The sequence below is a fragment of the Callionymus lyra genome, chromosome 13 (assembly GCF_982586985.1).
Source record: "Callionymus lyra chromosome 13, fCalLyr1.hap1.1, whole genome shotgun sequence".
NCBI classification, from domain to species: domain Eukaryota; kingdom Metazoa; phylum Chordata; class Actinopteri; order Syngnathiformes; family Callionymidae; genus Callionymus; species Callionymus lyra.
In genome coordinates, this window is record NC_141830.1 from 22,523,801 (window position 1) to 22,539,725 (window position 15,925).

General features: G+C 38.8%; 1 protein-coding gene across 1 annotated transcript; it reads left to right on the forward strand.

Moving 5' to 3' along the window:
• The first annotated feature begins 803 nt into the window (after nucleotides 1–803).
• On the forward strand, nucleotides 804–8,858 carry LOC148067798 (adenylate kinase 7-like). The gene is made up of 18 exons (XM_087805550.1): nucleotides 804–1,036; nucleotides 1,109–1,246; nucleotides 2,427–2,541; nucleotides 2,613–2,707; nucleotides 2,766–2,876; nucleotides 2,947–3,030; nucleotides 3,130–3,218; nucleotides 3,284–3,374; nucleotides 3,436–3,510; nucleotides 4,352–4,501; nucleotides 4,599–4,727; nucleotides 4,804–4,906; nucleotides 5,757–5,885; nucleotides 5,948–6,022; nucleotides 6,080–6,277; nucleotides 7,789–8,003; nucleotides 8,065–8,223; nucleotides 8,318–8,858. Exons 1-18 carry the CDS (start codon nucleotides 977–979, stop codon nucleotides 8,351–8,353), a joined length of 2,052 nt encoding a protein of 683 aa, XP_087661676.1. The 5' UTR covers nucleotides 804–976; the 3' UTR covers nucleotides 8,354–8,858.
• Nucleotides 8,859–15,925: the final 7,067 nt, after the last annotated feature.

Consider the following 15,925-nt stretch of genomic DNA (forward strand, 5'->3'; position numbering starts at 1 on the left):
TACAAACTGCCTCCAGAGTTTCCATGTCAGGACTCTATTGTCCTGCACTGGTGTGTGTGTGCGCGTGTTTCAAACCAGTCTATTACATCATGTTCGTAGTGACAGGCGCAATTCCCGGTGTAATGATGCACACATCATTCATGAGTTTTATTTACTTAATCTTAATCTGTGGACTGGACAGCTGTTGTTTGTGGGCGACGGGATGAGAGAGGTGTTTAGTGAGTGGCAGGAGGAGAATTTGACGCATTATCAAACCTCTGCGCTTCCAATTAGGTCATAGAAGCTTTAATGTTTGGATGAAAGATCCAACAAGGTTAGTAGGGAAGTAGGAAGGGAGGGTAGGTTAGTAGGTAGGTAGCGTGGCTCCTTAAATAGATTATTCAATACCTTGTATGTCACTGTTCGAGAAGCTTTTTCTCTTGGATGAGCGAATCTGGGTAATGTCCAAGTGGAAGAAGAATAGAATACAATGTCTTGTAGCTATATTGACGTGAAATGTCATTTATTATTTCGTTTATAAGATCATCCTTGAGTCACAGTCCACAGTCAAGTGTTGACTCTCTAAAATAAACTTATAAGGAAAGAAAAACAATGTTTGGCACGTTTCTAAATAATAAAATAAATAATCTGTGCTTCTGTTTGTTGTAATATATTAAACTCGTTTATTAAAATGTAAGCGGTTAAAAAAAAAGAAGCTTTTATTTTCTGAACATATTAAATCGAAGGTGACGTCGGCACTTTATGACGCCCTTAGCAACCGCAGTGAGTTCATAGCAACGACGAGGTAAAACGACTCGGACGAAATGGCTTATTGCTCGACTAAATGTTCTAAATGTTTCAAAATGGAAGAATCGTTTTGACAACAATGTTGTGACTTTGGATCCGGTTGATCTGAGTCAATTTCAGTGTAAATATAAAAGATTTAACATTTAAGAAATAGTAAACTTGTTTATTAATATCTTGTCAACCGCTCAAAATGCAAGAAACTCTTTTTATCAACGACGTGGACCAGTATTCTTCGAAGCACATCGCGCAGGTGACATATAAACACTTCAAACGATCGCTTTTTCCACGCGTTTAGTTTGACGTATTTATTGTGTTTCGACAGTATTTAGCGACCTTCATAAACAGCGACGCTTCAGATTCACTCGACAATACGCGGGAGGATCCTGCCTTCCGGGTCATCGGAACCGTCTCGTCCTCCTTCCGGAAAGATGACGCAAGTCTCCTGGTTGACCATCTCAAGGTAACTAGTTCAGCTAATGAATAATAAACGATAAAAACAAACGTTTTATTCCAAAACATAATCCAATTGTGAGTGTATTTCTAAAGAACTCAAAGTGAGAACCGAAAAGTGTTGCTTTAAAAAGAAAATATATATATATATTGTTATTTCTTATTAAAAGCCATGTATTTGTAACGTTGTGTAGTATTGAAGTCGATCACTGTAACACCCTTGACTACGATTTGTTTTGCATTATTTCTTAATAATCTCATCTCAACTCGGATTTTAGTTGATAAAAGAAGAAATCTTGATCTCTGTAATTAAATTACGATTTAATATTCAAACTTTATTTCACCGAAACCTTCTCAGTTCAGTATGACATTTATAAAAGTAAAAAAAAAAATTAGTGTTTTGGTGCAGAAAACTGACCATAACTGTTTCCTTCAACTGAGAAAAATCTCAAAATTTAGGGAAATGATGTCACAGCATAATCTGGAGCTTATAATACATACATTTGTGTCTTCACGTTTAGAATGTTGTTTAACAGTTTGTCTTAACAAGAAGGATCTGTCTCGCCTGCAGTTAATATAAAACTCTGCAGCAAGAATTCTGACCAGCTCTAGTAGAAGAACTCACATTTCCCTGATCCTTACTCTTCACTGGCTGGCAGTTTCTTTCAGGATCAACTTTAAAATTCTGGTTCTTACCTTCAGATCTATTCATGGTCAGACCTTCCATCAGTGATCTGATCCAGCCTTACACCCCAGCTCGGGCTCTGAGGTCTGTGGATCAGAATCTACTGATGGTTCCTGAACACGCTTACGGACCAGAGGAGAGAAATCCTTCCAGGCTGTTGCTTCTAAGCTTTGGAACGATCTTCTTCTCCCTCTGTGTTTGATGATCTACTGACTCCTTCACGAAACACCTTAAGACACTTTTATTCGTGCAGGCTTTTCCTTGATTCTCTGAGACTCCTGTGTTTGTCTCTGTGTTTTCTTGATCTTTTTAAAGTATACATTTTATTGAGTATTGTTTTGATTGTTTAAGCGCTTTGTGACCCTGGTCTTGAAAAGCACTCAACAAATATAAATTACTTACTTAAATTACTAACAAACACATTACTTATTTGACTGATAGCGTTTCCCAAATATTGTAAATGTTTTGAATCCCAATCATCAGAGCGAGCGTTTTTTGTTGACAGTCGCCGTCGAAGGAGAGGCTTCTGAGGCGGCTGCTGAAGTGTGACATCATCGTGTACAACATCTCTGAGCATGCCACCCAGGAGAAGATCGAAGAGGCCACCTGGGCCATCACAAGTACTTCACCAGACACAATCGTCATCGTCGCCATCATGTTCTTATCGAAAAAAAAAACATCTGTTCAACAGCGCTCCACTCTGAGAGCGAGAACTTCGAGAACCAGAAGCTGTTCATCCTCATCTCCACGGTCATGACGTGGGCTCAGACCAAACCACAGAACCCGGTGAGTTCACCGACCGAAAAGTTTTAGCTTGATTTAAAAGAAACGTCTTCGCCCACAGGGGGAAACTGAGTATCGTCTCACGGAGATGGAGTACAAGAGAAGGCGTCCGAGTTCCAATTTCAAAAATCACCATGTTTTGGAAAAGCTGGTGATGAAGCTCGGAGGAGGCGTACGTAGAAGTATCATCACTGCTCCATAATGTGTCGTCTTGGCTTACTTGTATTTATTCAACGTCACAGAAATCCTCCAAACTCAGAGGTTATGTCTTGGCAGCTGGACTTCAATACGGGAGGGGAGAGAATCTGTTTCACTATTTCTTCAGGGTAACTTTTTGTTGCATTTGGAAATATATTGGAATAAATAAAAGTATTTTTATGACTCAAAAAATTCACCCCTTTTTTTTTGCTTCCTGTTTCCAAAAGATGGCTTGGACCATGGAGTATCCCAAAGTCCCATTCTTCGGACAAGGCGGCAATTACATTCCCATGATTCACGTCTGCGACCTGGCGGGGTGACTTGCTTGCACAAGAGGCAGGTGATCATCTAAACCCTGCTTCTGACAGGTTGTCTCCTCAGAGCCGTACAGAACACCGTGGAGGTCAGGCCCAACTCCAAGTACATCCTCGCCATCGACGACTCCAAACACACTCTGGACGATCTAGTGATGGTTCGTAGCCTCTTAAGATGAGTCAGTACATCTGTCATGTAAGTAATCATATCTTCCTCAGACAATAAGTGACGCAATGGGGTCTGGAAAGATTAACAAAGTACCAGAGGAAGACGCTGCAGCCATGGGAGCTCAGGTAGAGTCCACTGTTGTCATGGTGACCATTTGGCTCTCGTTTTTGTTATTTAAGCTGGATGGAATAAAAAGCTTTTTGGAAAACCGACAAAATAAATATTTTTGCACTTATATATCGTCTACATGTTCATGAGCTTTTAGTTGTTTTTAATGAACGGACTGTAGCCATTCAAGCTGTAACAGCGGCATCTAGTGTTGTAGTACCATATTGCACTTTGAAAGAAAACACCTGCCTTTATTATAGAATTGGAAACTTTTATTGTGAACACAACACGGGAATTTTATTTGGTGGCATAACACAATAAAAAAAATACGAATCAAACTGAAAATATATATATATATATATATATATATATAATAGATATAATAGAAATAACAGACCACAAAATGGCATATAAATAAAGAATCATTAATATAAATATATATATATATATATAAATAAAATAAAATACATTACATTTAAATAAATAATGTTATTGATCCAGACATCTGTTCTCTATCTCATTACAGTAAAGCACTGATGTAGGGAAACGATTGTATTAGCTGAATAAATCAATATGAAGTTACATTTTTTTAATCTATTGAATACCCCCTGTTCTGTTTCAGATTGTTTCATTAAGTATGTTTGAAATTTAGTTACTAACCTGAACTTGTTTCTGTCTCTACTCTCCTCCTGCTCTACATTTAAGTAAAATTGAATCTATAATTTATCTTCACAAAACATCTTTGAACATGAAACTCAAAACAGACATATTGATTTTTGTCTTCATTCAAGACTTTTTTTTCACAAACAAATTCACTGTGGTGATGACAATAATAATAAGTTTCAATCTTTGGATCAGCCTGAGGATCTGGAGTATCTGGCCGTCAACCTTCGACTGCAGGCGTTCATCATCAAAGACTCCTTCTCGCTGTCCTGGGTCTCTGAGAGCGGCTTGGTGGAGAACATCGAAGGCATCATTGACGAATTCAAACACGCCAGGCGGTTGCTGGTACACGTTCTTCACATGATGCCACACACTCTGGCAGAAAGATTTCAAACCCACAGCTTTCCTAAAACATTTTCTATTAACTTTTATCTTCCTGCAGCCGATCAGGATCTTCATCACTGGACCTCCTGCATCTGGGAAAACCACCCTGGCCAAGAAACTCTGCCATTATTACAAAGTCCACCACATTACAATCAAAGACGTGATGGAGGAGAGGATGGCGTACCTGGTCAGCTCAGCTCTGTTCTTGACCTGTGTGTTGTTAGCGGCAACACTGAGGGTTTGTGTCTGCTTGTCTCTCACAGAATGAAGTCATGAGCGAGGCTGACTCTGAATATGCCAACGCGCAGGAAGTAGCCACTGCACAGAAGATGTTGGAGGACATTGACGAGTGCATGACGACTGATGGTAACTGAAAACCTTTTTAAAGACGTGTTCTCAAGTAGTCAGGCCTTGATTAGTAAAACACACACAATTAAATCGGATGAATGACTCACATGTACATGGTCCTTTTATTTATGGGTATTATCACTCATAAAATAAACATCAATAATAATATTTCAATTCAATTCTATTTATAAGTGTCTCATCATAACAAAGTTATCTCAAGACACTTTTAGTTAAGACTATAGTGGAGAAATGGAAAAACAGATCCAGCAACTCAACAATGAGTGAATCACAGATGGACAGTGAAAAGTATTTTAGAAGGCAGAAACCTTGAGCAGAACCTGACTCAGTGTTGACGGCCTCCTGCTGTGACCGGCTGGGAAGGAAGACGGATGGATGGAGAAAAAAGTGAGGGAGGATACAGTGAGAGAAAAGAGGAGAGTATAGAAGATCTATTAAAAATGTGTTTTTTAACTCTTGTGTTATCTCGGGGTCAAGGTGAAACAAAAGGACCAGAAAACAAATGTGTTTGTGTGTATCCCTTGTGTTGTCTCTGTGTCAAGGGCTTTCAGAAATGCATATGCAGTGGTCAAGGTCATTAACCTTGACCCAGAGACAACACAAAGGAAGCCAAAAAGCTATTCATTTGGTGATTCCTGCTTTAGACAATATATTATATATGGTCATGCCAAAGATAACTAATTTTTGCTACCATGGTTTTTAAATGGTTTGATTTAAAATATAAATTTAAATAAAGGTGTTCTGTTTACAATTCACAAAATAATGTTTAATTATTTTGATATTTACAATTGAAAGTAAATGCAATTGTGAGTTGAATTTTTATGATATGGCTTCACTCTTCCTTCTTCAGGCGTCCTAAACAACCGGATCATTGCTGAAATGCTGCAAGAAAAGCTCAATTCAAAGCCGTGCACCAATCAGGGGTTCGTGCTGGACGGCTTCCCCAAAACGTACGAACAAGCCAAACTCATTTTTAATGGTGAGTCGACAAAAGTTCAGGCCTCGTTGGATCACGACCGTAACACTGATGTTCTGAGTCAGAGTCGGACGAAGACCCCGAGCAGCAAGACGCCGACGAGCAGTCCAACGCACCCACGTACAACAACATCACTCCCGGTGAGTCCGTTCCTTGAGCGTGTGTCTTACCTCTTGCTTGAGTTGTTTATGTCACAGAACATGTCATTGCGCTGAGCGCGTCGGACGAGCTGCTGATAAGACGAGTCCAGGAGCTCCCGGAGGACTTGGTAGAAGAGCAGGGCTACACCCAAGAGCTGTTCCTGCCTCGTCTGGACCGCTACAGGAAACGTGCTGCAGTCATTGAGAACGTGCTGGACTACTTTGATGAGCTTGAGATACATCCAGAGTATTACGGTACCGTTTGGATTGAGTCTCAATTACGTTTTGAATATATATACAGTATATATATATATATATATATTTAGCCTGATTGTAATGTCTTAGAGAGCCACAAACTTAGTGAAAGTTTTACGGGGCAGGGCAACTTCAACAAGACAAGAGGGGCAGAAGATAGCCATAAAAATTCAAGTCACAATTCAATTACAATTTAGTTTTGATTTCAATTAACCATATATCAACCCGACCCGCTCTAGTAGAAGAACTCACATTTCCCCGATCCTTAAAACTCTTCACTGGCTGCCAGTTTCTTTCAGGATCAACTTTAAAATTCTGGTTCTTACTTTCAAATCATTCATGTTCAGACCTTCCATCAGTGATCTGAACCAGCCTTACACCCCAGCTCGGGCTCTGAGGTCTGTGGATCAGAATCTACTGATGGTTCCTGAACACGCTTCAGGACCAGATGAGAGAAATCCTTCCAGACTGTTGCTCCTCAAGCTTTGGAACGATCTCCCTCTGTGTTTGATGATCTACTGACTCCTTCAAGAAACATCTTAAGACACTTTTATTTGTGCTTTTCCCTGATTCTCTGAGACTCCTGTGTTGCTCTCGTGTTGTCTTTACCTTTTAACCATATATTCTATTGAGTATTGTTTTGATTGTTTAAGCACTTTGTGACCCTGATCTAGAAAAGCACTCTACAAATATTACTTACTTACTTACTCACATTAGAAGAGATATTTGTATTGATGGACAAAGTAGGGCAGGTCTCTGAAATTTAAAATGGGTTAAGTTGAATTTAATTAAAACAATATTGAATACGTTTTAAATAAGGATGGTTTTCATCATTTCAGCTCCTTTCTACAACTGTAAGGCCCACAATCCACCTGAATGTAATCTCTTCTCTCCTCCCTGTCTCACTGCCCTCTTGTTTTGGTTATTAGATTTTAACATGCATTTTTGGTACCAGGGTACCTCAGTATACACTATATAAGTGTTGTCTCAGTAAAATATATAAAGTATTGAATCAGAAAAAAACGTTTTTGAAAGCAGGAAAAAAAGATTCAAATGTTTTGAAAAAGAAAAAAGGGGGTGTCATAGCTCAGATGGTAGAGTGGTTGCCTGCAGTCCAAAAGGTTGCAGGTTCAATCTCAGCTCCAGAAAAGCTTGTGTCATTGTGTCCCTGAGCAAGACATTTTACCCTAATTGCTCCTGATGGCAGATTCGGCGCCATGTGGTGCAGCCTACTCCCATCAGTACGTGTGAATGGCTATCAAAGCCCTTTGTGACCTTGGTCTAGAAAGGCGCTATATAAATAGAGATTATTATTATTATTAAAACAATCATTGAATAAAAACAATCCCAAAAAAATAAAGTTGAGAGAAGTTTGAAAAAGTTAGAGAGTGAATTTTGGAAAAAAACGTATTAAATCTGAAAATAGCACGTGAAATAAAGAAGAGAACGTGTTGAAGTGGAGCTCCCTGCTTGGATAATGTGGATAATTGCTGACGTGTTGTTCCGCGCAGACGTTGGCACAGACGCAGAGTACAAAGAAATCCTGCTGCACATCATCGAGATGGTCGGACCTCCGAAGAACTACGGCCTGAGCACCGAGGAGCAGCTGGAGAAGGAGAAAAAAATGGCCGAAGAGTTGAGGCTGAGACTCATCGAAGAGGCCGCCGCACGGAAACGGAACAAGGAGGAGTCGCTGTCTCAGACCGCCACTGACTTCAAGGAGTGGGTACGTGCATGTGAAGAACAGTCAGCATGTTGTTGGTCTCAAATATAAACTGTTACAACAGCAAAGGAATCTGGCAGAAGTGAGCAAGCAGGACAACGAGCGGCTGAAGACCCAGGCTATTCCTCTGAGGAACTACCTGATGAAGTATGTGATGCCTTCACTGTCCGAGGCTTTAGTGGAGTGCAGCAAGATCAAGCCTGAGGACCCTGTGGACTATGTGGTACATTCACACACACACACACACACACACACACACACACACACAGTGTGCAAAAATGACTCACTAAAACAGACGATCATTTTCCTACTTTCAGGCGGAACATCTGCTTCGGAAAAACCTTCCAACTTAACCAAGTCAAGTTAAGATCCAGCGACGGGATCACCAGAAACACACTTGAGAATTGGCTGATAAAAACAAAAGACACAATCTTACTTTTTTATTAAATCATTATTCTATCATTTTAAGTCATTCACATACCCATGATCATCAAACATCTCTTAACCTTTAAGACGGACACAAAATCTGAATCATGTTTAGTAGTTTTAGTTAGTTTGTGTAGTTTGTTTTAGTTAGTTTTAGACGGCTCTCGGTTCTGAGAGATTTTGAAGTAATACACAATGTGTTGGACTCCTTTGATGATTTTACATAGATCTTAGTATTTATTCAACAACATAAATGATGAATCTGGGTAAAAATGTTGAAAGAAAATATATATTTTGAAAAGGATTTGGATTAAAAAATGTTTTGAATACAAAGAAAAGTTTTGAATAAAAATCAAGAAAACCCAATAACTTTTTAAACGAATATGAAATACAAAAAATAAAAATGTTGAATTCAATTCAAATGTCTTAAATGTAAATAAAGTTCATGATTTTAACCCAAAAGAGCTTCTCTGTCACGTGCATTCAATTTCTTTCTGGATCGGTGCCAAAATGGTCGCACAACGGTGACTTACAGAGGAGCAAATTATTGTGTATTGTGCGTTATTCTGCCGAGGTTGCTGTAGTTATGAGTCTCGTTATGTTTGTCGTTGGTGCTGCAGCCTCAAGAAACAAGGCACTAGGTTTGTTCTCGCTCCGATTGCTTCTCCCTCGTTTACTAAAGATATTGACAGAGCTAAGTGTGTGCATGGAAGGTTGTGTGTCTTGCAAAAGCCCAGCAGACTGTTCAGTCCAGACCCTTCAAACTCTAAAAGAAAGAATGAAAAGGCCCTGTTTTGAGTGGAAATCCCTTGTTATACCTATTTTAAAGATCTCAAGGATTCAGCATATAATACCAGAGGTATTTCCACAGTTATCTATACAGCATGGATCGTTTAATAAAGCTTTTATATTCTATTTCTATTATTAAATCATGCATGAAAATATTAGATTTAGTTTGATAGTTTGATAATCATTGCATACAATAATTAAGAACTAAAATTCAAAGAAATGTACGATTTTCTATTAGAAATGAATACTATATAACCGAAATATACAGTATATTGAAAGCATATTTCTGATACAGACCAGCAGAGGGAGCTATAGATCTTTGCCGTAATTTTTGTATGACTAGGAGAATACAATTTTTTATAATAATTAAGTAAATTCTTTACAATCTATATGTCTCAATGTTAAAAACCTCCTATATATATATATATATATATATATATATATATATATATATATATATATCATGCAATTCCTTCATGTAAATGATTTATTTTAGACGTGACTTGCGTAATAATAAATAGACAGAATGTGTTTTGGAAATGTTCGTTTCTTAAAATAGTATTTTTTATCACAGAATAATCATTTCAAACTTTACTTGTAGCAGTTTAAAAATCATATTGTGGAGAAAGTGTGATTTGAATAGATTTTTTTGGGGAGAAAAAAAACCCACAATAAGGTGAGTAGATGAGCCAGAGTTTTATTTTTGCCCAACATTTATTTGATCCTTGAAACCATTTTCAGCTTTAAAATGTATCATTGCTGAAGAACTAAGTCTAACAGCAGGAGGCAGTGTTGTTTCAAAGTCGCACACCCCACGTGTTAGGTGTCTATCGGCTGAGTGACACATCCTGAATCCACATTGAACTCAAACGCAAAATGTAAAGGCTACTAAATATAAAGGTTTTTCTTTCTTGATGATTTTTCTGAGGAAAACACTAACCAAGTGTTGCTCCTCATTAATGTCATGATTTGACATTACAAAGATGTTTACGTTCTATTGGCTCTGGTTTGTGGATGATGTTTGAGAAGAAAAAAAAACAGTGATAGAGAAGTTGACAATAACGGCAGCATTAATTATTTGAACCAATACACTCCGCTCTCTTAAGCAATAGCTCAACATATTTGTGTTGAAAGTTGGAGAATAAATACCAATGACATGAAATTCTGAAAATATGTTTCAATAATTTAATTTCTTGTTTGGAGCAAAACTAGTTTCTTATATCTCATGTGTTCTAGCGGTGTGTATTGGCGAGATACAATACGTAGCACCGGGACAACAGCACAATATATCTTGAAACTGTAGTAACAAGGATATATTGGTAGTATTGTCAAGTACTTGACTCTGGTGTTGCAGAATTTACAGACCACATGACTCTTGACCAAGTCGTAACTGATTTAATTTGTTTTGAACCAAAATATGTACAAACATCAGCTTTAAAATCTCCTGGATTCGACTGTATCCTCTCGTCCTCAATCATTGCATGGATCTTGCTCTATTTCATTGTACTTTTAGCTGCACAGAGGACGTAATGACTGCTGCCATCTAGTGACCGGAAGTTTACACAACCCACACTTTAACTAGACACAAGAACATAGACAGACATTTGCGGTTGAGTTTTGTCACCGTTTCTTCTTTCTTCTTGCTTTTGTGTCGACGTATTCTTCAGCTCTTTATTTTGTTTGAAAAGCAAAGGTGTGGTTGTCAGTCAAAGTAAATTTATGTTCACTTTTTACAGAAGCTACGTGTTGATGGTATAATGTTGTTTGTGTAAGCTTTGTGTGGTAAGATTGACGAGATTTTAATGCTGGATGACGGGTGTCCGGACTAGAACCACGGCTCCTCCTAGAGAAGACAGTTGGTGGTCGTGGAGTCTGATCCTCTTCACTTCAGCTGCCGCCTGACAAGAGTAGAACTGGGATGGATGTAGATTGAACAGATCTTGACAGAGATGCCGTTTTAATTTAATGTCAATAATTATCGTAACATAAATGTGTACAAGGACACCATGAAGTTACATGTGTCGTTCCAGAGGTGTGTTTCTCTTCATGATTTACTCCAAACTTCTAAAAGCTTCTGTGGTATCACACTGACATTATTGGACACCCGTAAGTGCCTCTTCAGGAGTCGTCATTTTGTCCAGGATTAATGGACGAACATCTTTGCTCTCAAACCTCAGCAGAAACCTTGGAGACTGAATGGATGCTCGGTTCCATCCATGTAATTGTTTAATTGAACAATTTCCCTCCGGAGACAATAGTAGACACGCATTAGGGAAGACAACCCTAACCCTAGCGCACGCCTCCGGTGGTGTCGAGCTCTGAAATCTCCAGGATGAAGGTCAGGCGTGTCTGTAAAGTGGAGCCGGGACAATGGGCACAGCAACAGGGGCTCTCTGCCGTCCAAGGTTCAGCGTCGGTCGATATTTTTCACTCAAGTTATGAATCTTTTCTCGAGGAAGAGACGACAATATCACTTCAGTTTCATCCTCCAAGTACGACCACGACAGATCCTGCCTTTATCAACCTCTGCAATAGAAGCGCCAAATGTTCTCTCTTTAGACCAGAAGAAATCAATCGACAGTATCAGACGTCATCGTCTGGTGTGTATGTGTACACACACATATATATATTGTTAAAGATAACTGGGAAATAGACAAAAAGAAATAAAAAGTTATTATCTGATCAATTGAGTATTTCAAATCGTCCGAAAAAAATAGGTAAAAAATATAAAAAAGGTTGAAAATATTAAGAAAGTTAAGTTAAATAGCATGAAAATGTATAAAAAGAATAAATCAAGTTGCTATTAAAGAAACACAACAATATGATAAAAGTGTAAAAAAAAGAGAATTAAAAAACTTGACATGAACACAATCAGACCGAAGTAATAAATGAGAGTAAAGACGATGATGTAAATGCATAAAGGTATTCAAAAAACATTCAATTAAAAATGGTTCTGAATCGAAACAGAGAGAATATTAATTAAAATAAAAAAGACACTTTCAGGAAAAAAAAAAAGGTGAAATGAATATATATTTAAATCTTTTTTTTATTATAAAGATGGAACAAATTCTAATTTAAAAAAATTGCCTGTAGAATAAAATGAAAACAAAAAACAATTTCAATGAAAAATTCAGACACAGTATTAGCGACTGGAGACATCGACGAAGGATGAAAAGAATCATCTCCACGAGAGTTGGATAGATTCTGTGAGGTTCGTTGGGAACCATCTGACGTCGCCCCCGGTTGACGTGAGTCCAAGACAGTTGGCAGCAAAAGACGAACGCTGAGAGGGGTTTGAAGAAGGAAAAGGGGGGAAACCTTTGAGGCGACGACAAGGTCCCGGGTGTAGCAGGATCCGTTGATCACCTTGTTACCTGTGTGTGTGTGTGTGTGTGTGTGTTACCTATTTCTTCGCAAGGCCGCCGTGGTTGCTCCCGTCAGAAATCACTCACAAAAGCAAAGACATTGTTCTTTTAATTGAACACATTTTTTCTTGGATTAAAGCACCGCTGTGAGTGTCCCGCCCTTGACCGGACCATTGTGTCGCCGGCTCTCTGGAAGAATGTGTGATTAAACCTCCAAAATGTCACGCAGCTCGATGCTGAAGCGAGTTGACGACTGACACACTTAACTTTGTTGGGAAGACTGCGGCGCTGACTCCTGCGGGAGAGAAGTGCAATTAAACGACGCGAGGAAAAGGATAAATGTTTCACGCGAGCACACTTTTTATCAGACGGGAGTGACAATGTGGGAAGTGGGAGTGAAAATATGCGCTCTCCAGATGAGTGCCTCTTCTAGAGTTTTCTTTTATCTGGTCCTGGTCCACCGTGGATGTCGTTCACTCTCATTAACGCTTTTGTGATTTTTAGATTACAAAAAATTAAGTAAAATAAAAAATGATTGAGGTTTTTTAACTAGTTGTGAGACTGACTAATTATCGCAGCCACCTCACTTATGTTGCCAACAAAACTGTGAAATCCCATGAAGCCTTTCTACAAACAGCTCTATCGATTGCTACAATATTGTATTTAAAGTCTACTTGTAGGTTGCTGTGGCCAAAGTGTTTGATGGCTGTGGTTGGTTGGCTGGGCGGCAAAGCAATACAGGAGTTTCAAATAGGTGATGTTCATATAAACATGTGAAAAAAAAAAAAGTTTGTTTATGCAGGGTTGGTTTTAAAATGTAACCCCCACAATAAACTCTGTATCATAGGAACATGTGTAGAACAAGAAGTGATAAAGTAAGGAGTAGAAGTATCTCTGTTTAAAAGAGTGGGAAGGTAAAAAATATATACACATTTTTCTTTTGTAATATAAGGAATGAAAAAATATGTAATTCAATAGAAAGGGCACACGGTGGCACAGTGGTTAGCGCGGTTGAAGGTTGCTGGTTCGCTTCCAGGCCGATCCAACTTGTGACCTTTTTGTGTGGAGTTTGTATGTTCTCCCGTGTTGTGTGGGTTTACTCCGGGCACTCTAGTTTCCTCCCACAGTCCAAAATCATACAGAGGTTGATTGAGAACTTGGGGAAATTGTCCGTAGGTATGAGTGTTTGTGTGAATGGTTGTCTGTCTTTGTGTGCCCTGCGACAGACTGGCGTCCTGTCCAGGGTGTCCCCTGCTCTCACCCTATGATACTGGGATAGACTCCAGTCTCCTCGCGACCCCCATATAAGGGATCAAGCAGTAGAAAATGAATGAATAATTCAATAGAATTTTGAGTTGAAGCTTTATTTTATTTAAAAAAGAAAAAAAAAATCTAATGTTGATTAAAATAACTAATAACTTATCAATGGATACATTTACAACAGGAGATAGATACGGTAAAGTAAGATAAGGGTTGGAAGATATAGTGGGAAGGATACTTAAAAGTGAGGGAGTAAGAAGAGGAAGTTGGGCGAAGAAGAGTTGCTGGAAAGTAGGGTGAGATGAAGGGACGACCAGATCATGAGGAGAGTCCATATTCACTTCTGCGGGTGAAGTTGCTTTGATGACGACTTCATAATGACGGGGTTCAGATCGAGCTTTCGTGACGTCGCCGCTCACATATAACCGAGTCCTCTCCAGCGCCGCGGCCCCGGCTGGCCGGGTGGAGCTGCGTGAGGACTGTGGGAGAACAGGTGGACATAGTTCCTGTCAGGCGGAGGGAGATTGATGGAGCGGGGCAGCGAGCGGGCCGCGGTGTTCTCTTACAGCCCACAGAGACAGCTGGAGCCGCTACACTGGACTCTTGTGTGCATGTGTGCATACTTGTGTGCGTCTATATGGAGATGCATTGTGTTACTTTCTGTGTCCTGAAACAACAGATTTGACGCCGCAGAGAGGAGACGCGGAGCTTGTCGGGGTCCACGGACGATGCCGGAATCGTCCTGACAGAGAGGAATTCGATTCATTCGCGGAATCTGAAATGATTTATTTTCTTGCTGTGCCAAATAACTCCGGTCATCATGTGACCTGTCGGGGTCAACGACCTCACTGGTTATGAGTTCTTGAAGAGGAAGGTGAAAGACCAGATCTTATCAAGTCTAGGGTAGCGTTGGTGAGACACTAAATACTAGAGGTGTGAACAAATATCAAGTATCTGTATTTTGTTCTTCAACATACTGTATCAATATTTAACTGTAGCGATGAGATGATATATTTATTTATCTTCAAATGTTGTTTTTATGGCTCTAAAGTCACATATTATTTTTATATTGATTATTTAATAGTTTATATTTGACTAAGGTGTGTGTAAAATAAAAAATAAAAATCTTTTTACACCATAAAATGAACATTTTCACCACGTTTTGCTCATTTTTGTGTTGCAATTAAACTTACGCCCACTAGGTCACAGCAGTCGATTCATCATCAGCAACAAAAGCAACGATTCAGTCCAACGATACCGCGACAATGACTGAGGACGAGAGGATACAGTGACTCCAGCAGCTTTTAAAGCTGATGTTTGGATATATTTTGGTTTCAAAACCAATGAAAGCAGTTACGACTTCGTCGAGAGTCATGTGGTCTGTAAATTCTGCAACACCAGAGTCAAGTACTAGACAATACTACACATATATCTTTGCTAATTATACTTAAAAACCTCCAAATATACCTTGTTCAGTATCGCAATATATTGTATTATTGCCCGTGTATCGTGGACTGATTATCCAGCCAGATTATTGCCAATAAACACCCACATTAATTGATTGATTTAATTTATGTTGTATTGATTATTCCATCTAAAAATAATGTCTTTAACATGACTGTGACTGTGAAGTAGACGCTTGTTTCGGTCAAGATTACTATCCAGTCCAAGGATTTTGCTGATTAATTATGGTGAGATGTATTTTTCATGCACTTTACACTTATTTTTGCTCGTGCTACTTTTTTTTTCTGTTTTCATCTGAAGGACGGTCCATGAAAATTAGGGACAACGTTAAACTTGTCCATGGTGCAAAGAAGACCCTGCTGTGGAATATTGAAATGTGAAAAAACCTTTAATTATTACTTATTAATACTATAAAAACCTGTTAAATCATCTGAACATTAATCAGAAACATTAATAACAACTCTTTTTTCATACAAAAACAACTTTTCAGTTCCTTGTTGAAAAATGTATCACAAATGTTTAAAAATCTCCCTTTTTTGTTGTTGCAACAACGCCTTTTTTGTGTGTGCTGTGTTCAAAGATCACTTTACCGTAATTTGCTTTTCACAGGACATGAAAGAA